General features: G+C 39.5%; 2 protein-coding genes across 4 annotated transcripts in view; one reads left to right on the forward strand and one right to left on the reverse strand.

Moving 5' to 3' along the window:
- The window catches only part of TOPAZ1 (testis and ovary specific TOPAZ 1), a 339,264-nt gene that overhangs the window by 257,004 nt on the left and 61,351 nt on the right, over positions 1 to 20,909 (reverse strand). The gene's annotated exons all lie outside the window — the stretch shown is intronic.
- ANO10 (anoctamin 10) overlaps positions 12,166 to 20,909 on the forward strand; it is a 124,259-nt gene continuing 115,515 nt past the window's right edge. The window contains exons 1-5 of one of the 3 annotated variants that reach the window (XM_069007404.1): positions 12,166 to 12,276; positions 15,439 to 15,612; positions 16,765 to 16,947; positions 18,358 to 18,492; positions 20,023 to 20,142. In XM_069007404.1, coding sequence (XP_068863505.1) covers positions 15,453 to 15,612; positions 16,765 to 16,947; positions 18,358 to 18,492; positions 20,023 to 20,142 — 598 coding nt within the window. In that variant the 5' untranslated portion in view covers positions 12,166 to 12,276; positions 15,439 to 15,452. Of the gene's footprint in view, positions 12,277 to 12,406; positions 12,478 to 12,647; positions 12,814 to 15,438; positions 15,613 to 16,764; positions 16,948 to 18,357; positions 18,493 to 20,022; positions 20,143 to 20,909 lie in introns of those variants that run through there. The other 2 variants (XM_069007405.1, XM_069007403.1) reach the window with 2 other exon arrangements.

Here is a 20,909-nt window from a genome sequence, read left to right on the forward strand (position 1 = left end):
TGGGCAATACAAATGGATTGTTATTGAATATTCTTCTGGTTTTTAAATGTAGTTTGTTTGCCTGGCAACTTGGTTTCAGTGGAACTTTTGTCTTTGATTACAGATCTGTGATTTTAAGTATAGTATACTCTGTGTAACATCAAACCGCTTACCTCTCTTGCATTTCTTTACAATCAGTTACAAAAATGGCACAATTATGCCAAGTAAAGGCCAATCACTGTGTAACTTATGAGAATACCAATATTTAGAGATAAACAGAGAGATGTTCAATTTCCTTTTTGTAGTGCTGTAGCTGCAGGTTATTTCCTGGAACACCTTACATGAATTCATCTTTTTGTTTTAGTCATGGGATAGGGAAAGTAAGTATACAGAAGGAATAAATTCAAGCATTTTAATTGTGACTGAAGTATTTTTACTCCTGTATGGAGTTTTGCTTATGCCATTTTGGAAAAGGTATAGTAGGCTAGGACAAGAAAAAGTTGAAGGAAGGGTGGCAGAGACTTTCGGGGTAAAGAATAACTACAATGTGTGGAGGAGTTAAATAGTTTAGAATTCTTGGCCTAGAAAAGTGATGTGGAAAGCAGCACAAGAAAAATCTTTAAAGCAATGGATGGTGTGGAAAGGTAAACAAGAAGCAAGCATTCACAAAACCTCACAATACAAGAATTAGAAGCATCCTGTGAATCATGGTATAGATGAAAAAAAAACATCAGGAGGTACTTTTTCATGTGACAGAAATAGTGGAATGTGGTGCTGTTGAAGACTGAGGAGACAGAACTGTAGATATGGGAGTAGGCAGGGTAATGGGAGGTGTCTGTTGATTGGCATTGAAGATAGCAGAGACAAATCCCATCTCAGTCCTTTGGTCACTGATTGCTGGAAGCTGAAAAAGAACAAGAAGGTTCAGAGCATGTTGCTAGATTTTTGTATGGCTTGTATTCTGATTTATATAATGTACTGTCTGGCCTAGGCTGCTGCATCTACACTGCTACTTGTAACTATGCTAATTGGATTAAACATAGCACACATTTACCTCCCTGTGCTACAGGCATATCTTGATTTTGTTGTGGTAGGGTGTTTGGTCATGTAGAGCAATTCCAAGAAGAAAGGGGAAACTTTTAAAGTTTACTCTTGTCAAAACATTCCATATGCTTACTGGTGTGTGGCTAAGTAATCATACTGATGTATTTATTTAATACTGTGTATTTTCTTTGTGGGCACACCCAAAGTTTCATTATGGTTTGTACTGCTGGAGAAATAACAGAAAGATGTATATATGAAGGTGTTACTGTAGGCTGTGCAAAAGAAAAAATTAATGCTTATGCTTGCTAATCAAACTGAGAAAAATGTATGCAACCATGTCCTTGATGGGCAACTTCCTGTGTAGAGAACTGTTGGCTTTTGAGGCTGATGGAGAACACTAATCTCTCGAGAAGACAAAGTGCCCACCTAACTAGATAAGCAAAAAGCTAAATAAGATGCTTAAACATATCTGTCTAGTGCCATTTTCACTGCTGTGTGGTGTATCTCTCCTGTACTCCCACTGTTGTGTCAGAACGGTGCAGGTCTGTCTTCAGTCTTGTGGTGTCTGTGCCAGCCGTCTGTAGATATCTTTGATATCCAAGGGTGTGTCAAGTGGCACTAGATCATGCAGATAATCTCTGAGTGGCAGCTGAAAGGTCGCCCGGGGAGCTCTGGCTGACACTCCTTCAGGTAACAGGAGTGTGAAGGAACTTATCTGGGGAACCAGTTCCTCACCTAGATGTGTCAGCACTGATGTGCAGCCCCAAAAATATGAACATTTATACTTCAGCTACATGGGCTGAACTTAGTGGAGTCAAGACAAATAAATCGCATTAAAAAACCATGTATGTATGAGTTACATAAGAACAGACTCCACACTGTATAGAGTGCAGTACTGGATACTTTACTTGGATTCCATTTTTATTTGATTTTGGTGTCTAGTATGGAAGAAGCTTGAATAAAGGTCAGTTAAATGCTAAGGTATTGTTTCTTCTGGTCTTTTAAGGAACTATAATTTTTTTACAAATTTCCTCCTTATTCAAATATGTTCATATGATGTTGAATTTGTCCTATACCAAACATGTACATTTAAAATAACAAATAAATGTATATGGCTTTTGAAATTAAAACACCCCAAACTGGTGAAGTGCCTTTATTACCCACTGTATCCCTCAGAAAATTGAATGATGTCACAGTGAATAAATCAATAATTAAATGTAATCATCCCATGACAAACAAATAAAAAAATTAACAAAACAACAACTACAGATCTATATGACATAATCAAGGAAGACAGTAATATAAAAGATAAGCTGCAAAATGTCCATAAAATATAATTTAAATTACATTGTGCAAATAATATTGCATCTTACCAGAAGATATGTATTTTTTAAATCAATGTAACATTTTTGGGAAACTTAAACATGTTTTTTTTCTTCATATTTATCATACAACATTACTCTGGTCATACAACAAAATTCCATGAGAATATTGAGATCTCCTGAAAGACCATTTAACTAAATGGGGCACAGATATTGTCCATTGAAGGCAAAATACCTTTCACCTTTGAATTTAAGGTCCTACTTTAAAAAGCCAGAGAGGGATGTATGTTTGATTACTTTGCTAATGATTAAGGAAAAAAACCAATGTATTTGGTAACTCAGTAGTGCTTATTAACAGGTGCCTAAGAAAAGGATATGTACAATCACAGTATATGCTTTGACTTTTGAAGAAAGACAACATGTCTTTCGTCTGGCTAGATGCCGCTCATGTCTACAGTATTCCTGCATGCTAGGTCAGTGCTGCCAAGTGGATCGTCGCCTTCAGTGCAGGATACTGTTACTGACACCATCTAATACTGCCACTGCCCATCTTAATTCTGCCATTGACCAATCTCCCTTCTTTTAAGAACGTTAAATGCCCAGAATGTTTTAGATCAGAGTGTTTCAAACCTAGGTTGGTGCGAGTTTCCAACTTCTCTGACTTGGTAAAGCTCTGCAGCTGCACACATTCTCAGCCATTTCAGAGTACACAACTGTATTAAGCTGAAACTAGCCCAGAATAGCCTGTTCTACGAGTTGTTGCACAGATCCATATTTCCAGACGTACAAAAATCCTCAATTCAGCAGGTCCTGCCTATCTGATGTGGCAAACCATCCCTCTGAACATATTGTTATATACCACTAAGGGCAGCTTTTGAATCCTTACCACTAGTCCTTTATAAATGCTTGAGGGGGTGTCTTGATTGCCTGTGTTACTTGTGCACTTACACTGGCATGGTGACTACTTGTGGACACCTGAAACCATCTCACTTAGTCTGGAGGTGGGATTTCAGTTCAGACAAGCTGGTTCAGCTAGGGGACAGGACCGGCCTGCCTTCTTACTCTTACTTTTGTTAGCAACATGTCAGCTTCAGAGTGACAACATAAATGGGTGCTGACAGTCCCTCAGTATTTCCCAGAATTTCCAGAGTGTCCAGAAGAGCAGTCAAGTTCTCTCACAGTTAAGTGAGAAAGAACCATGCTGTTGCATGGATTTCATAAAGCAATAGATGAATCCTTCCACACCTGCACATTGGCCTTCACCACCTCATTCCCTGCTGTAGTTGGGGGAACTGGTGTTACTAGTGTAGCACTGCAGCTTCTCTCAGAGCCACCAGTCCCAGGCACCTGGGATGAAGCTGTGGCTGTCTCTGTGAGCCAGGAAAGGTATGTCTCTGCCTGTACTGCTGGTCCATGCTGTTGTGTGTGCCTGCCCTGGGGGCCTGCCTACCTTATGTGCCTCAAGGGCAGTGTGTTCTTGCCACACAGCTCAGTATTTCCAGGGTGTGCAACGTACGGGCCTATACAGAAGAGAGAAGCCTTCATCTGCTGACTTCATGTAGAGCCTCCATGCACCCCAGTACTGCAGTAACATACAAAGCTTTATGTTCCCATGAGTTCTAGGGCCTTGCATGCAATACTAGTGAGACTCACTCTGACTCACATACAGCTTTAAATACACCCACTCATACCTAGGCTGGACTGACTGAGATTGTCTGTACCCAGACACCTGACACCCTCATTAAATCTGAAGTGAACACAGACTCCTGGTTATATAATATAATACCAAAATAAAACATTATTTTTCCTGAAAAGGGAAGAAACCCCAAATGGAACTTGCATTCCATACTCTGTTTTTAGTGCATGACTTCAGATCCCCCAGGCAAAAGATTTTTAAGGGCAACATTAATTGTTGATCTTTTTTTGACTTGTACTTGACATTTGACATTATGAATGGAGAATTCTTTAATTTAATGTTTTGCTTAGTTTATTTCACTGTAGTACCAGCACAAGGGAGCACTCCCTTCTGCAACTTAAAACAGGGCAAATACTACACTCTTCTGCCATTCCCTCTTGACAAACACTAGACATCTGCTTCAGAAGGAACTGAGAACAGAAATAGAATTTCTGTTTTCTACCACATTGCATTTCTAATTGCTGATTGGAGATGATTTTTACTAAAATAAAATCTTCTTAAAATTAGGTTTGCTATATCTGAGTGTGCTTCAAATCAGATTATAGAATTATAGACTACAGAAATAAAAGAGAAATTCAAAGACCTTGATAAAATCAAGATTTTTCTGTACAGACTCATAGTACTCATAGATTTTAAGTGAACCACTTGATACTAAGAAAGATAATATTCTAGTCTCTATAGCTGGAATTTTTATAAAATATCTTTAACATTACAAATATTTTGTATCTGGTATTTTTGAATGTATGACTATAGCAGACAGGTCAAGTTAAACATTTTTTCAGATTCACTTTGAGTGCCTTATGTTCCCCTGAACTGCCAGAAGATATCATATATCTTTATTACCCTGTGCTCTGAACATTTGATGACAGCACTGGGACCCACGTGAATGCAGATGTTGAAAAACTACCTGACTTTGCATTCAAGGAACTAGCTGGATACCAAAAGTACATGCTGAACTAGATCAGCACATGCAGTCTTTTAACAATAGCATATGCTCACCTCCTAGTTCTGTCAGTACTTTTCTTGTCAGTACGCTGTAGAAGAGATCACAGCAAAAGACTTTCTCTTTTGACTCATCCTATTTTTCTTTAATAGCTAGTCTTACTTCAGTGATTGCTAAAATGTTTCACTGAATATTTCAAATGGTGCTATTTTCATTCGTTCAATTTTTTTTCTTGGCGTTGTTGGTTTCTAAGGGGACAAGTCCCCAAATGATCCCATTTATATTTTGAAAAAAAACTTAAGAGTGATTTATTCAAGGCTTGCAATTTTTATTTCTGTTTTGAAGTCTTTGGTGAGTAAACACCTGTATGCATCAATCTGGGGTCATCTGAGAATGAAGGCAAAGATATGTGTCTGAGTATGTAGATGTAGTATGTAAAACTAGACTGACATCAGCAATAATGACAAATTTGGGCCTGTAGAAATAACAATGAATAGCAATAGGATATCTGTAGTTTAATGGATTTAACTGTTTTTTTCATTTTCCAAGCAATGGTGAGAACAGTCAAATAAACAGGTGTACAGTTCATACTAGGGGATAGTAGTTAAACAAAGAAATTATATGCAGACTTGGAAATGTATCTTACAGTGCAACAATGTGTACTGCAGGAAAGGAAAGCAGATGTCAGAGTCTTTAGATTTAAAACTGTTGGACAGCTGTCAGATCTATGATCGCTTTGCCAGCAGTATGCCAGTGCTACAGCCCTTGCCTAACTATGTAAGTGAATGTATTTCCGTAGAGAAATCAGTTTATGACAGTGTGAAGAATCAGCTAGAAAAACCTACAGAACTCATCTTTTTATAATCAAGAGCTCCATAAAAAACAGTTTCCAAGTTATTCTTCGAGTTACTTAAAAATTAAAGGGATTGTAATAGAGGTGTGGCATTTGCAATCAATATAGGTAACTTCATGAAGTTGTCTGTAAGAACACATTAAATAGTTCACAAAGCACAATAAAACCCACCATGTACATATCTGATGTCATTTGGAATGGCTGATGGTGTTCCTTGTCTCTTGGCTTGCCTTAAAGCCCCATGCTGTGGTTGTCCAACAGCTGAATTCAGGCAGAAGAGCTGAAAGACAACTGGAATCATTAACTTCTTCAGCCCTCCTACAGCAATTCCCATTCATAATTCAGAGCCTTCAGCACAGGACATTATCATGTCGTTATCTTCACTGAGTGTTACTTTGAAGGTAGTGGCTGGAAGGACTTTTACTGAATAACAAATCCCTGAACTTGACTTGCCAAAACCTTGTTCAAGCTCTTTCAGCTTTTTAGAATAATCTTCTTTCAGTTCCTAAATCCAGGCAGTGATATTATTAAAACATGTATTTGAAGAGCACAAAAGGCTGAAAGGCTGCATCGGATAGTATAGTCAGGGATTGCTTCTGTGAGACACAGCCCCAAGCATGGCATCACGGCTACTGATGAATCCAGACTGCGTATTTTGTTAGAATGTGTTAAATTATGCTATCTAGTAGATCATAGTAATTAACCAGTTAACTATGCAGTACTGTTTCTAGCCATGCACTAAACAGATAAACCAAGTATTTTCTGCCTGGGTGGAATGATAGACACTGTCCTCTATAATACTAAATATGCAAAGAAAAGAAAATTAACTTAAAATGTAAATATACAAAATGTACAGCTTTTTTGTTGTCGCTGTTGCTGTTTTGGCAGAACATGCTAAATGCAGCCTTTACAATTGATGAAGTCTTCAGATGAGAGAGAATAAAAAAGGTGTCATATGTAAGTCACTGAATGAAGGCAGTACAATAGAATGTATTGAAAATTCCAGTAATGAGTTACTTCTGAATAGACCAGTGATCATAGGATATAGGATGCTATTCCACAGCAGGTGGATGGTGAAGTCTAGTAAACTACATTCTTTTAGGAATGAAGGGATAGCGAATAGAAACAGAAAGCCATATAGGTTAATCAGAAGCACTGTAACCTCAGTAACCTCATGGCTCCATTTGTCTAAATGCAGCAAAATTCAGCGTTTTTGCTCCTGACACTATCACAATGATGTTAACTGGACCCCAGTGGTTAGTTGTGAAGTTTTTACAAGAATTCATATATTATTTTGACAAATTCAGGGAGGCTCTGTAAGCCAAGATTCTAGCTCACCATTTGGGATATCCTAAACATTGACACATGCATCTCAAAAGAAAATCAGAACGGATGCATTGTTTTCAAGCTTCTGGGATGAAATTTTGAAACACTTCTTCATGTACAGTAAATCTACTGACTTTATTCACTTTCCCGAAACAAAAATCACCTGGCTTGCTGGATCTCCCTCATCCTCACCCAGCTGTGCAGCCTACCCTAATACTGAGAAAATAAACATAGAATCATTTAGGTTAAAAAAGACCTCTAAGATCATTGAGTCCAACTGTTAACCCAGCAATGCAAAGTCCATCACTAAACCATGTCCCCAAGTGCCACATCTACATGGCTTTAAAATACCTCCAGGGATGGTGACTCAACCACTTTTCTGGGCAGCCTTTTCCAAGCCTTGACAAATCTTTCAGTGAAGAAATTTTTCCTCATACCCAAACTAAATCTCCCCTGGTGCAACTTGAGGCCATATTCTCTTGTCCTACTGCTAGCTGTCTGGAAGAAAAGGCCAACCCCCACCTGGCTTCACACTCCTTTCAGGTGGTTGCAGAGAGTGATACGGTCTCCTCTGCGTCTCCTTTTCTCCAGGCTAAACAATCCCTGATCCCTCAGCTGCTCCTCATAGGAGTTGTGATCTAGTCCTTGTACCAGCTTCATTGCCATTCTCTGGACTTGCTCCAGCACCTCTTCCTTGGAATGTCTTCCTTGGAGTCAGTGGCTTAGAACTAGACATATGACTTGAGGTGCAGCCTCTACAGTGCAAAGTCCAGGGGGAGATCACTGCCCTATTCCTGCTAATCACACTATTTCTGATACAAGCTAGGATGCTGTTGGCCTTGATTAACTTTAAATTTATTTTTCTTCACATATAAATGATGAATAACATCTTACACATGTTTTATCTTTTATTTGGTCCTCCTGGGTAATAATTGGAGAATGGTTTCTCTCACTTCTTTCAGACTTAGGCAGGCTGATCCTCCTCTTTTTATGTTGTTTCCATTTTGTTTGACAGGGCAGGGCTTTTTGTTCCCTGATGATCTTATTTGGAAATAGATACCTAAATTAAAACTAGATGTTTCTAATCAGATGGACACAATGTGAAATGGAAGAGATGTGTCTTCCATGTACCTTACAGATTACAATCAATCAGCTTCATTGCTCAGTATTTATGAATCAAAACTTCCATACTTTGACACAAGCAATACTTGTACTGCCTGAACACACGTGAAAATTTCTGTCAGGACGTAAAAATTCTGCCAGGTGTGACCCAAAAAATAATTTACCCTCTATTACCGCAGGCCTAGGACCTAGGGTATATCACTGTGTCCCGCAGCCATAGGGAGGAGGAGGAGAGAAGATCCAGCAGGCAGGAATTGTGCAGCAAGATTGATTTATTTAATTATTTTACAAACTCTTTATAGACTTTTTTCTTCATAGTCCAATTGGACAAGGATCAGCCACCCCTTGGGGGTGATTGGCTAAAATCCTAAAACATCCATTGTCAAAATATTTTTCTACTGTACCATAAACAAGATTTTTCAAGGTTGCAGGTGGCTTGGTTGTTTACATAATTCTACTACCTCTTCTGTGAGAGAGAAAAGTCTCTCACGGACTTAGAAAATAGCAAGAAAATCCTTGCTAGCAGCATTTTTGTATATACAACCCTCCATTTGCAGGAAGGTAAAAACAATTTAATAATGTTTATTACACTCTTGGAAAGATCCTGTATAATCTGACAAAAAATGTCATTGAAAATTGGTAAAATGTCACTGTATCTTACTCTGACAAACACATTAATTGAAATTTAATTACTAAATTTTAATATTAATAACATAATAATGTAATTTAATGTTAGCCTTAAACTTTAGGTATCTCATCATTCATTTTTCACTCAAACTAATATGTCATTAGCTTTTGAATGAAAAGGATATTTTGCTGTTAGTTACTCCTTACTTTTATGGTAACACTGTGTTCCAGTATGCCTCAAAACCTAGGTAAAGGTAAATTTTAAGAGAATGATTGCTATTATATAGGACTTCAGATAAGAGTCAATATTAATTTCATTATGTGACTATGTGAAGTATGGTTGTCATACCGTACATACATCTACATGCATTTGAATTAATGAGGATCCCTGTATGGAAAGGTTCTTTCCTTGTGCCAGCTCTTTAACCTTTATATGAGTTTATTTAAATCACTGAAATAGAACAAAGCAAAACAAACCAAAAGTCGGTGGTTTTCTATGGAGCTGATAAATTGAATTAACTCAGAGATGGACCTTGTGAATGCCAGAGTTGGCTTAAGTGTGGGGCAGAGCCTTAGATCTGGCAATGTGGGTACAAGGAGAAGGAAATTATAATGGTGGACTGGGAGTGAGATCTCACCCTTTTAGTAGCAGTGAGATGCTGGATGGGCTCAGCTAGCCATTGAACTATACCCAAAATATGATAGAAATTTCAGCCAAGTATAAAAGCCAGTTTCACTTCATGGTACATTAATGGGTTGTTAATTTAGTTGAGTACTGTGGTAGTCATTAGTCCAGGGAGGAAGAGAGTTAACCACAGAATAAAAATAAATCCTCTGCTCTTGAAATTTTCATGGATTCTTCTTTTGTCTCTCTTTTTTTTCCCTGCCTTACCACAGCTCATCCATTCTACTGTGTCTGCAGTCTGCATGGTGCCTGACAGAGACAGACCATGAAAATGCTATAATCAGCTAGCAGAATCACAAGACTGGACTACAGTCACTAACGGATACAAGCTTGGGATTTATATTTAGCTATAGTGCTAGTGCAGTTTTCAATTTAGGATGGGCATACCTGATTCAACTTTAAATTAGCTAATCCTCTTAAGAGAAAATTTCTAGTTGCTACAACACTGTGATTGGCACAATTTACTTTTTGCCATCATGGTGAGGCTGTTTCCACTACACCAGCAGTGTATGTGTGTGTGGATTACTTTGTAGACACATCCACCATCTACTTATGAATCTTATTTTTCTTTTGTGAACATGGCATTATGTGCTAACCGTTATGCATGGCTAGCAAAATGTGAACTCTCTAGGAGAGAAACTGAGAGCGTAACAGTAAAGAATTCATTGCATAGCAAGAATGTGACACCTAGTGGATACATGACATTGAGGAAATGTGACAGTCCCATCAAGCAATATTGCCATTACATGACCCTGTCCAGTAGAAAAAAAAATTTGATGGCGGAAAAGAGATTGATTTTGAATGAATCTTTGCATAGGCCAGAGTAATTGGATAATGTTAAGTCCCCATTGAAAACTCATAAATATAGGAGGTGTCAGAGATAGTTTTAAAAGAATTGTTTATAAACTAGTAGAAGACTGAAGATGTCAGGCCAAGAAGGCCAGAGGCCCAAAGCCCATGAAGACATTATGGATATTCGTAAGATGCATCATAACTGGGGATGTCCAACATGCAAAACACAAGAATAAGGTCTAAAAACCTCCTTTTGTTAAGGAGATTAAAAACCACCTCTCTGTTACTGCCATGCTACTTCTTCAGGAAGTGAAAGTTTTCACAGTAGGCAATGCTCAGAGGTGAATAACTATATGGTGAGGCCACTGGAAGCCGGACAAGACTGAAACACAGTTTAAGTAGTCTGACATTCTGCCCAAATGATCTGATACAGATGGTGCCTTTCTACTCTCCACTGCAGTCTGTAGTACATAAATTTCAAGTATTCACATATCCCCATTTTCCAGGGTGCCCTAGACCCTCACTGCTTCATTGGCTCTAAATACTACGAAAATTGATCACCAAAAGCTGGTATTTTATACTTGCTACTAAACACAAATCAAAATTTCATCATAAAATTTACATACAAATATCTCTAATTATTTCAAAATATGCTGAAAAGTATTCCCCAAGCTCAGCAGGGGAGCATGCTTTGCTGGCCAGATCCTTTGCCTGCCACCACTGCTTTACAGTCATACTGCTCTCTTCCAAGCTACAAGTGGATTATTGGAACTATATTCTCTACAAAAGTCTTGGTATCAAAATGCAAAAATGTCCTCTTTTCCTGTGCAAAACAACATTTGGAAAAATAACTGACCCAGCTGAAGTGCACAGTTTTTATAACTTTTTAAATAACTTTTTAAATAACTTTTTATAACTTTTATAAGCTCCAGGAGGAGGTTTGGGCTGTGTCCAGAGAAGGACATGAGCCAGCAGTGTGCCCAGGTGGCCAAGAAGGCCAATGGCTTCTTGACCTGTATCAGGAATAGTGTGGCCAGCAGGACTGGGAAAGTGATTGTCCCTCTGTACTCAGCACTGGTGGGGCCACACCTCGAGTGTTCTGCCCAGTTCTGGACCCCTCAGTTCAGGAAGGACATTTAGGTGCTGGAGTGAGTTCAGAGAAGGGCAACAGAGCTGGTGAGGGATCTGGAACACAAGTCCTATGAGAAGCAGCTCAGGGAGCTGGGGTTATTTAGCCTGCAGAAAAGGAGGCTTAGAGGAGACCTTACTACTCTCTGCAACCACCTGAAAGGAGGGTGTAGCCAGGTGAGGGTTGGTTTCTCGTCCCAGGCAATCACTGCAGGACAAGAGGACGTAGTCTCAAGCTGTGCCAGGAGAGGTTTAGGTTGGACATCAGGAGTAATTTCTTTACAGAAAGGATGAATAAACATTGGAATGGACTGTCCATGGCGGTGGTGTGGTCACCGTCCCTGGAGGTGTTTAAGGAAAGGGCACTCAGTGCTGTGGTCTGGTTGACACAATAATGTTCAGTCGTAGGTTGGACTCGGTGATCTTAGAAGCCTTTTCCAACCTAATTGATTCTATGATTCTGTGACAGGAGGCAGCACAGGGAGCAAAAGGTGGGAATAAAAAAGAAAATGAAATGAGAGCTAGTGGTCCCTACGAGCGTTGCCGAAACACTGACGCTGGAGCATTTTGAAGGCCCGCACAAGGGCCGGGCGGGCAGACACGAGCCGGGCAGGGCCACGACGAGGGGCGTGGCCAGTGGCAGCGGCGGGCGGTGTCACGCTGGGCCGGCCCGGCGCCCATCCTGGCAGCGCCCGGTGCCTGCGGCCTCCGCCCGCCTGCGCCCCGCCCTGCCCTGCGGATGTGGAGCCGGCACCGGCGGTGAGTGGGGAGTGGGCGGCCGGCATTCAGCGGGAAGGGGCTCTCGCTGCCCGCGCCGCCGAGAGGGGAGGAGCCTCCGCCCTTCCCGCCCACCCCGCCGCGGCGCGGAGCCAGTGTCGAGCCTGGGCAGCCGTGACACCGCCAGCGCTTCCCCCGCCGCCCCGGCAGCGCTCGGCGTGGTGCTCGCGTCGTGCGGCCGCGGTGGGCTGCGGGCGGCGGGGGGAAGCGGCACAGGGCGCCGGCGAGCGCGGCCGGGCCCGGCCGGGGGCAGGGAGTGAGTCACCGGCCGTGCTGGCAGCGGGGCCGGCCGGGCTGCTCTCCTCCCCGGTATTTAAGTTCCTCAAAAAGGAGAGCGAGGCGCAGCCTGGCAGCGGGAAGGAGCCGTGATGGGCCGCCTTAGAGCGGGCACGGCCCGGACGTGGCGGCTCCCGGGGCCGCCGAGCGGGTGGAGGCTGGGCAGTGAACCTGGCTCTGACCCGCTCTGCGCCGACACGCCCTGGAAAAGGGCTGCAGCTCCCTCTGCCCTGAGCTGGCAAGGTGGTCCTTGGTCATTGGTTGAACTCGATGGTCTCAGAGGTCTTTTCCAACCTAATTAATTGTGACCACCACTCAGCCACTCCGTGGGAGCGGGAGGTCTAGGGGTTTGAGGGCCTTTTGGGGCTGTTTCCCGTGCTTCTGTGTCTGTCCCAAGTTACACAGTGTGCAGGTATGAAAGAGAAGGCCAAATTACTTCCCACAGGGTCTCTGCTGGGCGTTGGGCAACCTGCTTAAAAAACGCGTGGAAATCACAGACACGATTTGGAAGAGTGCTTCAGCTCTGTTGTAGTTTTCAGTAGTAATAAGCCTGAAACTAACACTTTACTGAAAGCCTGAAAATAACAAATCAAGCCGAATTTCGAGAGTAGTTTTTGGTTAGATGTTAGGAAGAAATTTTTTGCTGTGAGGGTGGTGAGGCACTGGAACAGGTTGCCCAGAGAAGCTGCGGATACCCCATCCCTGGCAATGTTCAAGGCCAGGCTGGATGGAGCCCTGAGCAAACTGGGTTAGTGGAAGGTGTTCCTGCCCATGGCAGGGGAATTGGAACTAGGTGATCCTTAAAGTACCTCCAACCCAAACCATTCCATGATTCTGTGATATTTCTGTGATTGTTGCACAGTCACCATGCCAAGTATGATGGTTCTGAATAAATTATAGGAGCCAAGTTCACTGAGTAGCACACTGTTTATAAAAAGGCTTTTTTCAAGAGATAACTGTTCTGCAAAGTGATATTGTTAACCAATAAGTAATATTTAATAATTATCTAGTGCTTTTCATTCTTTAAATTCTTTAGAAATGGCAATATGCACGTGTCAGGCATTATTTTAGCAAACCCCTGATTATGGATAGTGATGCGTTAAGGTGCAGTGACTTGTCAAGACAGTGTAGTTACTCACTGACAATCTTAGTTACAGTGCCTCATCCCTGGTTATGTTTTCCTCTGTCTTGTGCAGATATGCATGTAAAATGTTTTTAAATACTTTATTGATCTTGTACATTTCTTTTAAAGATAATGCATACTTGGGTTCAGAGCTGTAAATCTGAATGTTGCAGGATTGTGTGCCTGTGAAAAGACAAGGGAAACTAACCGAAAACCCCACTGAAATTTGGCTTGAAAGTTTTTTCTGACAGTTAAAAGTAAATAGACTCGTTTATTATGATAAGCGTATGTTTACAGTATCACTCTATTTTGTAGGATAATTTATATGAAATACTGGAGACTGATTTGTCTATGAATCACAGAAGTATAACTGTCATAAAAGTTGAACTACATCCTTATAGCAACTTCCTTAGAAATTAAGTTTTTTCAGCGTTTTAACAGGAGAGGGGAAACTGCTTAAAGGCAGTGGGTAAACTCCCTTCTTCAGTCAAGTTAATAGCAAAAAAAAAAAAAACCAAACCAAAATCACCAAACCTTTCCCTCACTTTTAAATTTAGTAAGTTAAATCTGTGATAGGTTTTATGTTTGGGTTTTTTACTTTTTTTTTTTTAATGGAGCAGGTTAGTGACCAGATTTACTGTTTTATATCAACATCTCTAAATTGCTTTATGAAGCATGATACAATGATCTCTGTAGAATAATTTATGTAAAATTTGTTAAAAAGACAAAAAAGAAGTGCCTGGAGTTGTTAAGCCTGCAGAAAAGAAGGCTCAGAGGAGACCTTACCACTTTCTACAACTACCTGAAAGGAGGTTGTTGCAAGGTGGGGGTCTGCCAAGTAACAAGTGATAAGAGAAAATGGCTTCAAGTTGTGCCATTAAAAGTTTGTGAAAAATTTTGTTATGGAAAGGGTTGTCAAGCATTGAAACAGGCTGTCCAGGAAAATGGTTGAGTCACCATCCCTGGAGGTATTTAAAAGCTCTGTAGATACGACGCTTGGAGCTACTGTTTAGTAGTGGACTTGGAAGTGCTGTGTTAATGGTTGGACTCACTCCTGAAGGCCTTTTCCAACCTAAATGGGTCTGTGAGTCTATAAAGGCCTGCTTAGATGATTTGGATTATTTACACATAAAGCTGTGCTCAGTGCTTTGCAGCTGGACTTTGTCACAGAACACTTGGTTTATAGGTTCCAAAAAGTCATTTAAGTGCTTTGAGTTTTATTTGCCTATTGATATGGTAGGTCTACCCAAGATGGTGTAAGTTTCCTTGGTATGGTTGAAGCTTCAAAGATTAACTGAGGAGGTTCTTCCTTATAATGTGTTTGCATACTCATATCGTGAGAAGCTTATTGATTTTTAAATACCTGTTTGACTAAGTTTCTGTTAATGTTTTAGTTTGCTGACAAATACACTGTAGGAAGTTGCAAGCTGTTGTTTTTGAGGGTAGTTTCACCTTATTGATTTGTTTGAATTTATTTATTTGCTTTCTTCTCATTACTGCTTTGCTATACGTAGCAACAACAGTTCTCCTATCTGGAGGGTAGGACACAAATGCTGTGGGAGATCGGTAGCATCTTGACAACTGTGGAAGTTACTCAGCCTGGTAGTAGTAAGTGCATAAAAGTGCACACCTATGCCTTTGCTAAGCACAGACTTGTGTAACTCACTACAGAAAAGTTTTGTGGTGTTTAGATTAGTACCAAATATTTTTTAGCATTTGCGTTTTGTTTTGGTTTTTTTACATAGCAAGCTCTCAAGAGATGGAGGAAAAAACAAAAGAGGTGATGGAAAGCTGGTCTTTCTTGGATACTGTTGAGTCTAACTTCAGGCCTCTGGTAGTAATTGAACTTGCAAAAGGCACCAAAGAAGAAACCATAGAATGGTTCACTAAACGAATTGTGGACAAAAAGGCAAATGGAGGTGAGTACAGTATGATCTTTTGTAACACTTCGAAATTAAATTGGCTGTCACCATGATATGAAGACATACAGAAAATTAGTTTTCAGGGAATTTGTGGTATAATGATTGTTTGCCAGTCTCATTTCATTTTGCATTTTTGGAACCCACTTAACCCTGTTATTAATGAAAACATTGGCTTAAGGTCAAATGCCAGTTGAACTCTAGAATTCTTCCATTTTTTGCATTGAAGCCCCGATAACCTATCTTTCAATGTAGTGTTGATGTCAGTTTTTATAGCAGTTGTCTAGGCATCTTTGTCCTGTTGCTTATGGAAAGATGGACGGCGTCAGATTCCCACTGAGGTCATCAAGAAGATCACAGCAATGTCTCCACCAACCAACAAGAAGGAAACACAAGCTTTCCTAGGTGCCATAGGCTAGCTAACCCATGACACATGGTAAACCTTGCCTAAATGAAGATGCTTCACATCCTGTCCATAAGACTTTGTACCATGTTGTAGAACAAAATTAAGTTAGTAGAAAGCAATTTAATCTTGGTAACCTAATGTTGGATTTTATTTATATTTTTTGGTAGCATGTGGGGTCTTACTAAGACAGTATTTTGTTACTAATTTTGGTATGCTTCTGGGAATTGAATTAGGCTAATTAATTTGCAATTCCTTGGACTTTTTTTTTAAACTTTTTTTTAAAAAGTCATTATTTACAGCTGTTGTAGTTTATGGCTTATGGTCAGTAATATTTCTGTGTCTGTTGGATTTGTGACTACAAACTTGCTTTCAGGCCTCTGTTAGATAAGTTAGAGATGTTTCTGTTTGAAAAATCTAGTCTCCTTAAAATCAGTGGGACTGTTGCAGAAGCACTTCTGGCTTTTGTGGTGTGAACTTTAGGGGAATATATCCAAACAGTCCCCATTGTTCCAGTTCATTGTTGAGAGTGCTTCAACAGAAGCAGGGCTAAATCAGGGGGTAACCATGCAAGATTCTGAACACCGTATGTCAAGTGTTGTTGAAATCTTGACTCTGTGCACCCTTAAAAAGAGACATTTCAGCACTCCTGTTGGCTAGGGCCAATATATTGGATGCTAAAATACTAGGGCTTTTAGATGTAATTTTAATGTACTTTCTTGATTATTTTACCCCTCTTTACTTTAAAGGTGCACAACTACTGGTTAAACCACTGGTTATGGAAAATGGAGTTGAAAATATTTATCTAGTTGGAGCTTCCCACTTAAGACTGTTGCTCGGAGCTGAAACTGTAGGTTTGGTGAAGGAATGCAGTGATAACTCAATGAGAACTTTTACATACAGCAGTAGAAAAACTTTCAAAGATTTTGCAGGTAAGCAATTGTAGGAATCTTTGTCATTGCGAAGTAGAGACTAAAGATTATAAGCAATTGTGCTCCTAAATCTCCTACGGTCTTTCTGTTCCTTGGAATGGTAACTGTGAACAGCAAGACCAAGCCATGAAAAAAATACTTGTTTTTAGCTGTGGAAATTCAGGTCATATAATGAATTTTGTTTTCTTTCACATGGCTTTAGTTTTTTGTTTGTCTTTTCCTTTATGCTTTTCTATGCTCCAAATAGTCTCTTACTTGTATGAAAGATTTTCTTGGAAAATAAGACAAGACAAAGAGCTGATAAACATGATTTTATGATTAACAATCCATGTTATGAATTAATGTAGCAATTTAATTTCTGTGAGCCAGTTTTGAAGTTTATTATCTTATAATTAGCTGGAAAAAATAGAAACATTTTTCTCTGTTACATGTGCACATCAAACAAACAATAATTAACACTACAGACGCATTCAGTGGAATTTGGGCATGATTAGTGGAATCGTTTCTTTTCCTCTCTTATTTTGTGAAGGTGCCAACACAGGAACATTTCCTTTTAAATGTGTTGCTTGTAAGGTATTTAACCCCCCTACAGTGGCAGAACTCATTTTTTTGCTCTGCAGGTAAATATTGGAGTTCCAGCTTAGTGTTACTAATACTTTTAATGTGGCTGTTTGAGTGATGCCTTTCACCACATTTTCAATATCAAGGTTCTTGGGTCTGCCTGAAACAATTTGAACTTTTGTTGTTCAGTGCCAGATCTGCTCAACACCACTGCTGTGTGCAATAACTGTTGCAGTGTCTTTACTTTTGTGGCCTTGCTTTCCTGAAATTAGGAAGCCTTCAGAAGAATTCAGTTGCAAAAGTGTCACTTCCATTTCTTTCATGCCTTTACATTATTAATGCAAATCTGACACAAATTCCCCTGCTGACAGAATCTCTAGGATTAGCTGGAATTCCAGCTGCTGTAAATATAGTTTTGGCTGCATCCACTGGTATTTTTTCTTTTTAAAGGCACAAATCTAATTTTAGTTTTGTTGAGGTGCAGTCAGAGAAATTGTCACCTACAAAAGAAACTGCAGTCTATGTTGTCTTGACAGTATTTCTGTTTGCCCAATTTAACTAATACTTTGTTGTTATTTTTTGTATTAGAGTTTTGTTGATATTTTAGCGTCTTACTTAGTGTATTTAGGGCAATCCCTATAGTTTCATATTCCTAAGGGGAAAAAATAGTAATTTATTTTTTATCTCCAGGAAATCAGACTCGTGTTTCCATGATGATAAATTCATGGGGTTGACATAGGTTTGTTGCTGTAGGTTTTTTTTCTGTTTCTGGTTATTTTTTGTAGTTATTTGCTGCCAGGGTTGTATTCCCGTGCTGCACCGTTTCATACAACCTTCTTTTTTATTTAGATGACAATCACAATTTCCTTACAATGGCAGAATGTCAGTACATCATCAAACATGAACTTGAAAATTTGAGAGCTAAAAATGAAAAAATGATCCCTGGATATCCTCAGGCAAAGCTGTACCCAGGGAAATCAATTGGTAAGCAGTGTAGTTTGTTGCCTCTAACTCACTGTGTTGATGTAGGATAGTGTTCATGGTGAAAAAAAGTAATTTTCCTTTAATGAAGAGAAATCTTTCAGACATTCAAGTCCCACTATTTTTAACCAACTTTGTTTTTTCACTGGTTCAGTAATAGGAGAAAAGGCAATGGATGCACAATACAATGAGAGAAATTCTGATTAGGTATCAAGAAAATGTTTTTCACAACAGGGTAGTCAAACATTTGGTCTGGGATTTAAAGATATTATTGGTAACTCCGTCCTAGGAGACTTTTAGATCCTTTCTAGACAAGGCCCTGAGCAGCCCAGTTTAAGCCACACCTACCTTGAGCAGGTAGCTGGACCTGATTACTTCCAGAGGGCCTTCCATCCCGAGTTGCTCTGTGAGGCTGAGGCTCTGGTCTCTTTAGCTGGGTATTTTTTGCACATGTTGATGTTATTGATTAGTTTTAATTAGTACCAAAAATACTAATTTTTAAATTACATGATTATATACTTGGATTGTCTTTGTATAAAAATACTGAAATGAGTAACAGTGCTCCAGAGTTATAAATTTCGTAATATGAAGGAAGTTTTATTTCATTTATTTGGTTTCACTGATTCTCCTCTTTGCTTCAAGAGCTCTTCCTTTTCATGGGAGAAAGAAGCAATGAGAGCTGGTGCTATTTTTATGGTAGCTGGAACTAGTTTGTTGGCAGAGATGCTACAGATTCTTAGGAGAATGTATCTTAATAATTGTATGTCCTTTTATTAACAGTATCTTCATTCATTTAGTGTTGGTCATCAAAGGAGATCTGTGCATATTAGTGGTTCAGAGCATGTAAATAAATGTAGATGTCAGATGAGTTTACATTGGTAATTTTTTTATATAGCCAAGGTATTTTTCTAGTCATGTCAAGCAGATGATGATGGGAAATAGTAAAGTTCTGTCACACTTCCAATGCCTCCCTGTTTTTTTAATTTATTTTCTTTTTTCCGTGGTTGTAACTTCAGAGCAGTTTAATTGTTTATCCACACACGTTGTATTGCTTTCCATAACAAAGTTAAATACAGATTGTGAAATATGTAGTTTGTTTGCAATGAACATGTGATGTAATTTATGAATTAGTGTAAACTGATGCTTAAAAGGTTTTTTTGTATCTTTCCTGTAATTAATACAATGATGGCTTTGTGGCTAATCCCACAAAGCTACATATGGCACTTCAGTCCTGGCCTGTAGCACTTTTCGCTATTGAAGCTGCATCTGGTTATATTGCAAAGCTATGGAGTAGTTACTAGATGTAAAAAGGTTGCTCTTTCTCTTCCAGTGGACAGCACAATATTTGCAGGAATAGGTATAACTGCTCTCTATAATTTTTAACTAACATGAGACCATTTTTTTAGGACTTGAGTACTAGATCTATTTCAAAGGAGCTTTAGGCTTGCTAAGAATACAATGTAACCTGTTTGCTTATGTCGACTTCACTGTTCTTTGAAGGAGTGTGAGGTATCTATTTCTTTTCTCTTCTAGTGAGAAGATTATTGACCAGTGGTATTCTTGTTCAGATTTTCCCTCTGCATGATAGAGAAGAGTTGAAAAAGCTTCGTCACAGATGGTATGGCCGAGTGAAAGTTGGTTATCAACCTTTAGGTATGTGAACAGCATTTGCACTGTGGTCATGCAGTGGAGTTGTGAAGTTAGACCACTGCTGTTTTACCATTTGGACAAGTTTTTCCTCTTCTAGTGTTTCCTGTGTGACCTCCTGAAATGGTTCTAGACTGGCAAAATTGGTGGTTCCAGAGTCCGCAGATTTGGTGTCTGTGAACTTCCATGTAACAGCAGTCTGCACATCACAAGTTCTCTCCCCACCAATCACTAAAGCAGGAATGGTCCAAGCCAAGACTGTTTTTTCAAACTGACTCTTGACAAGCTCCCACATGTCTGGAAATCCCAAAGCTTTTTTGTGTTGTAGGTGTATCAAAAGTGTATTTACAACTGTTTGTTTTAAATTCATTGTCTGAATGAAGACTGTATGTTGCTGCATGCCAGCATCACTTGAATATATTTTAGACACTGAATAATCTTAAAATGGATATAATTTTTAGTCTGGCCATGTGGAAAGTTAAGTTCTAAACTCTAAACCTGTAAACATCATTTAAAAATAAGAAACTAAGCGTTTGGAAGCTTGCCTGATTTTAAGTCTCTCAGTCTTGCAGTTGCTTGAGGTTCTTTCCTGAGCTGCAGGAAGTTAAAGATCTGGCTTGATATGCCTGCCACAGAGTATTGTGTTAGGAGCTTTATTGTGTGCCGGTCTTTTGTTTATGTGAGAAAGGGGTTTTTTTTGGACTGACGCTGAATCCATACAAAATTTTGAAGTAAATCCCAGGTACCTGTTAAGTATGTACAAATTTAGGGAT

The sequence above is a fragment of the Aphelocoma coerulescens genome, chromosome 2 (genome assembly GCF_041296385.1).
Source record: "Aphelocoma coerulescens isolate FSJ_1873_10779 chromosome 2, UR_Acoe_1.0, whole genome shotgun sequence".
Lineage (NCBI taxonomy): Eukaryota > Metazoa > Chordata > Aves > Passeriformes > Corvidae > Aphelocoma > Aphelocoma coerulescens.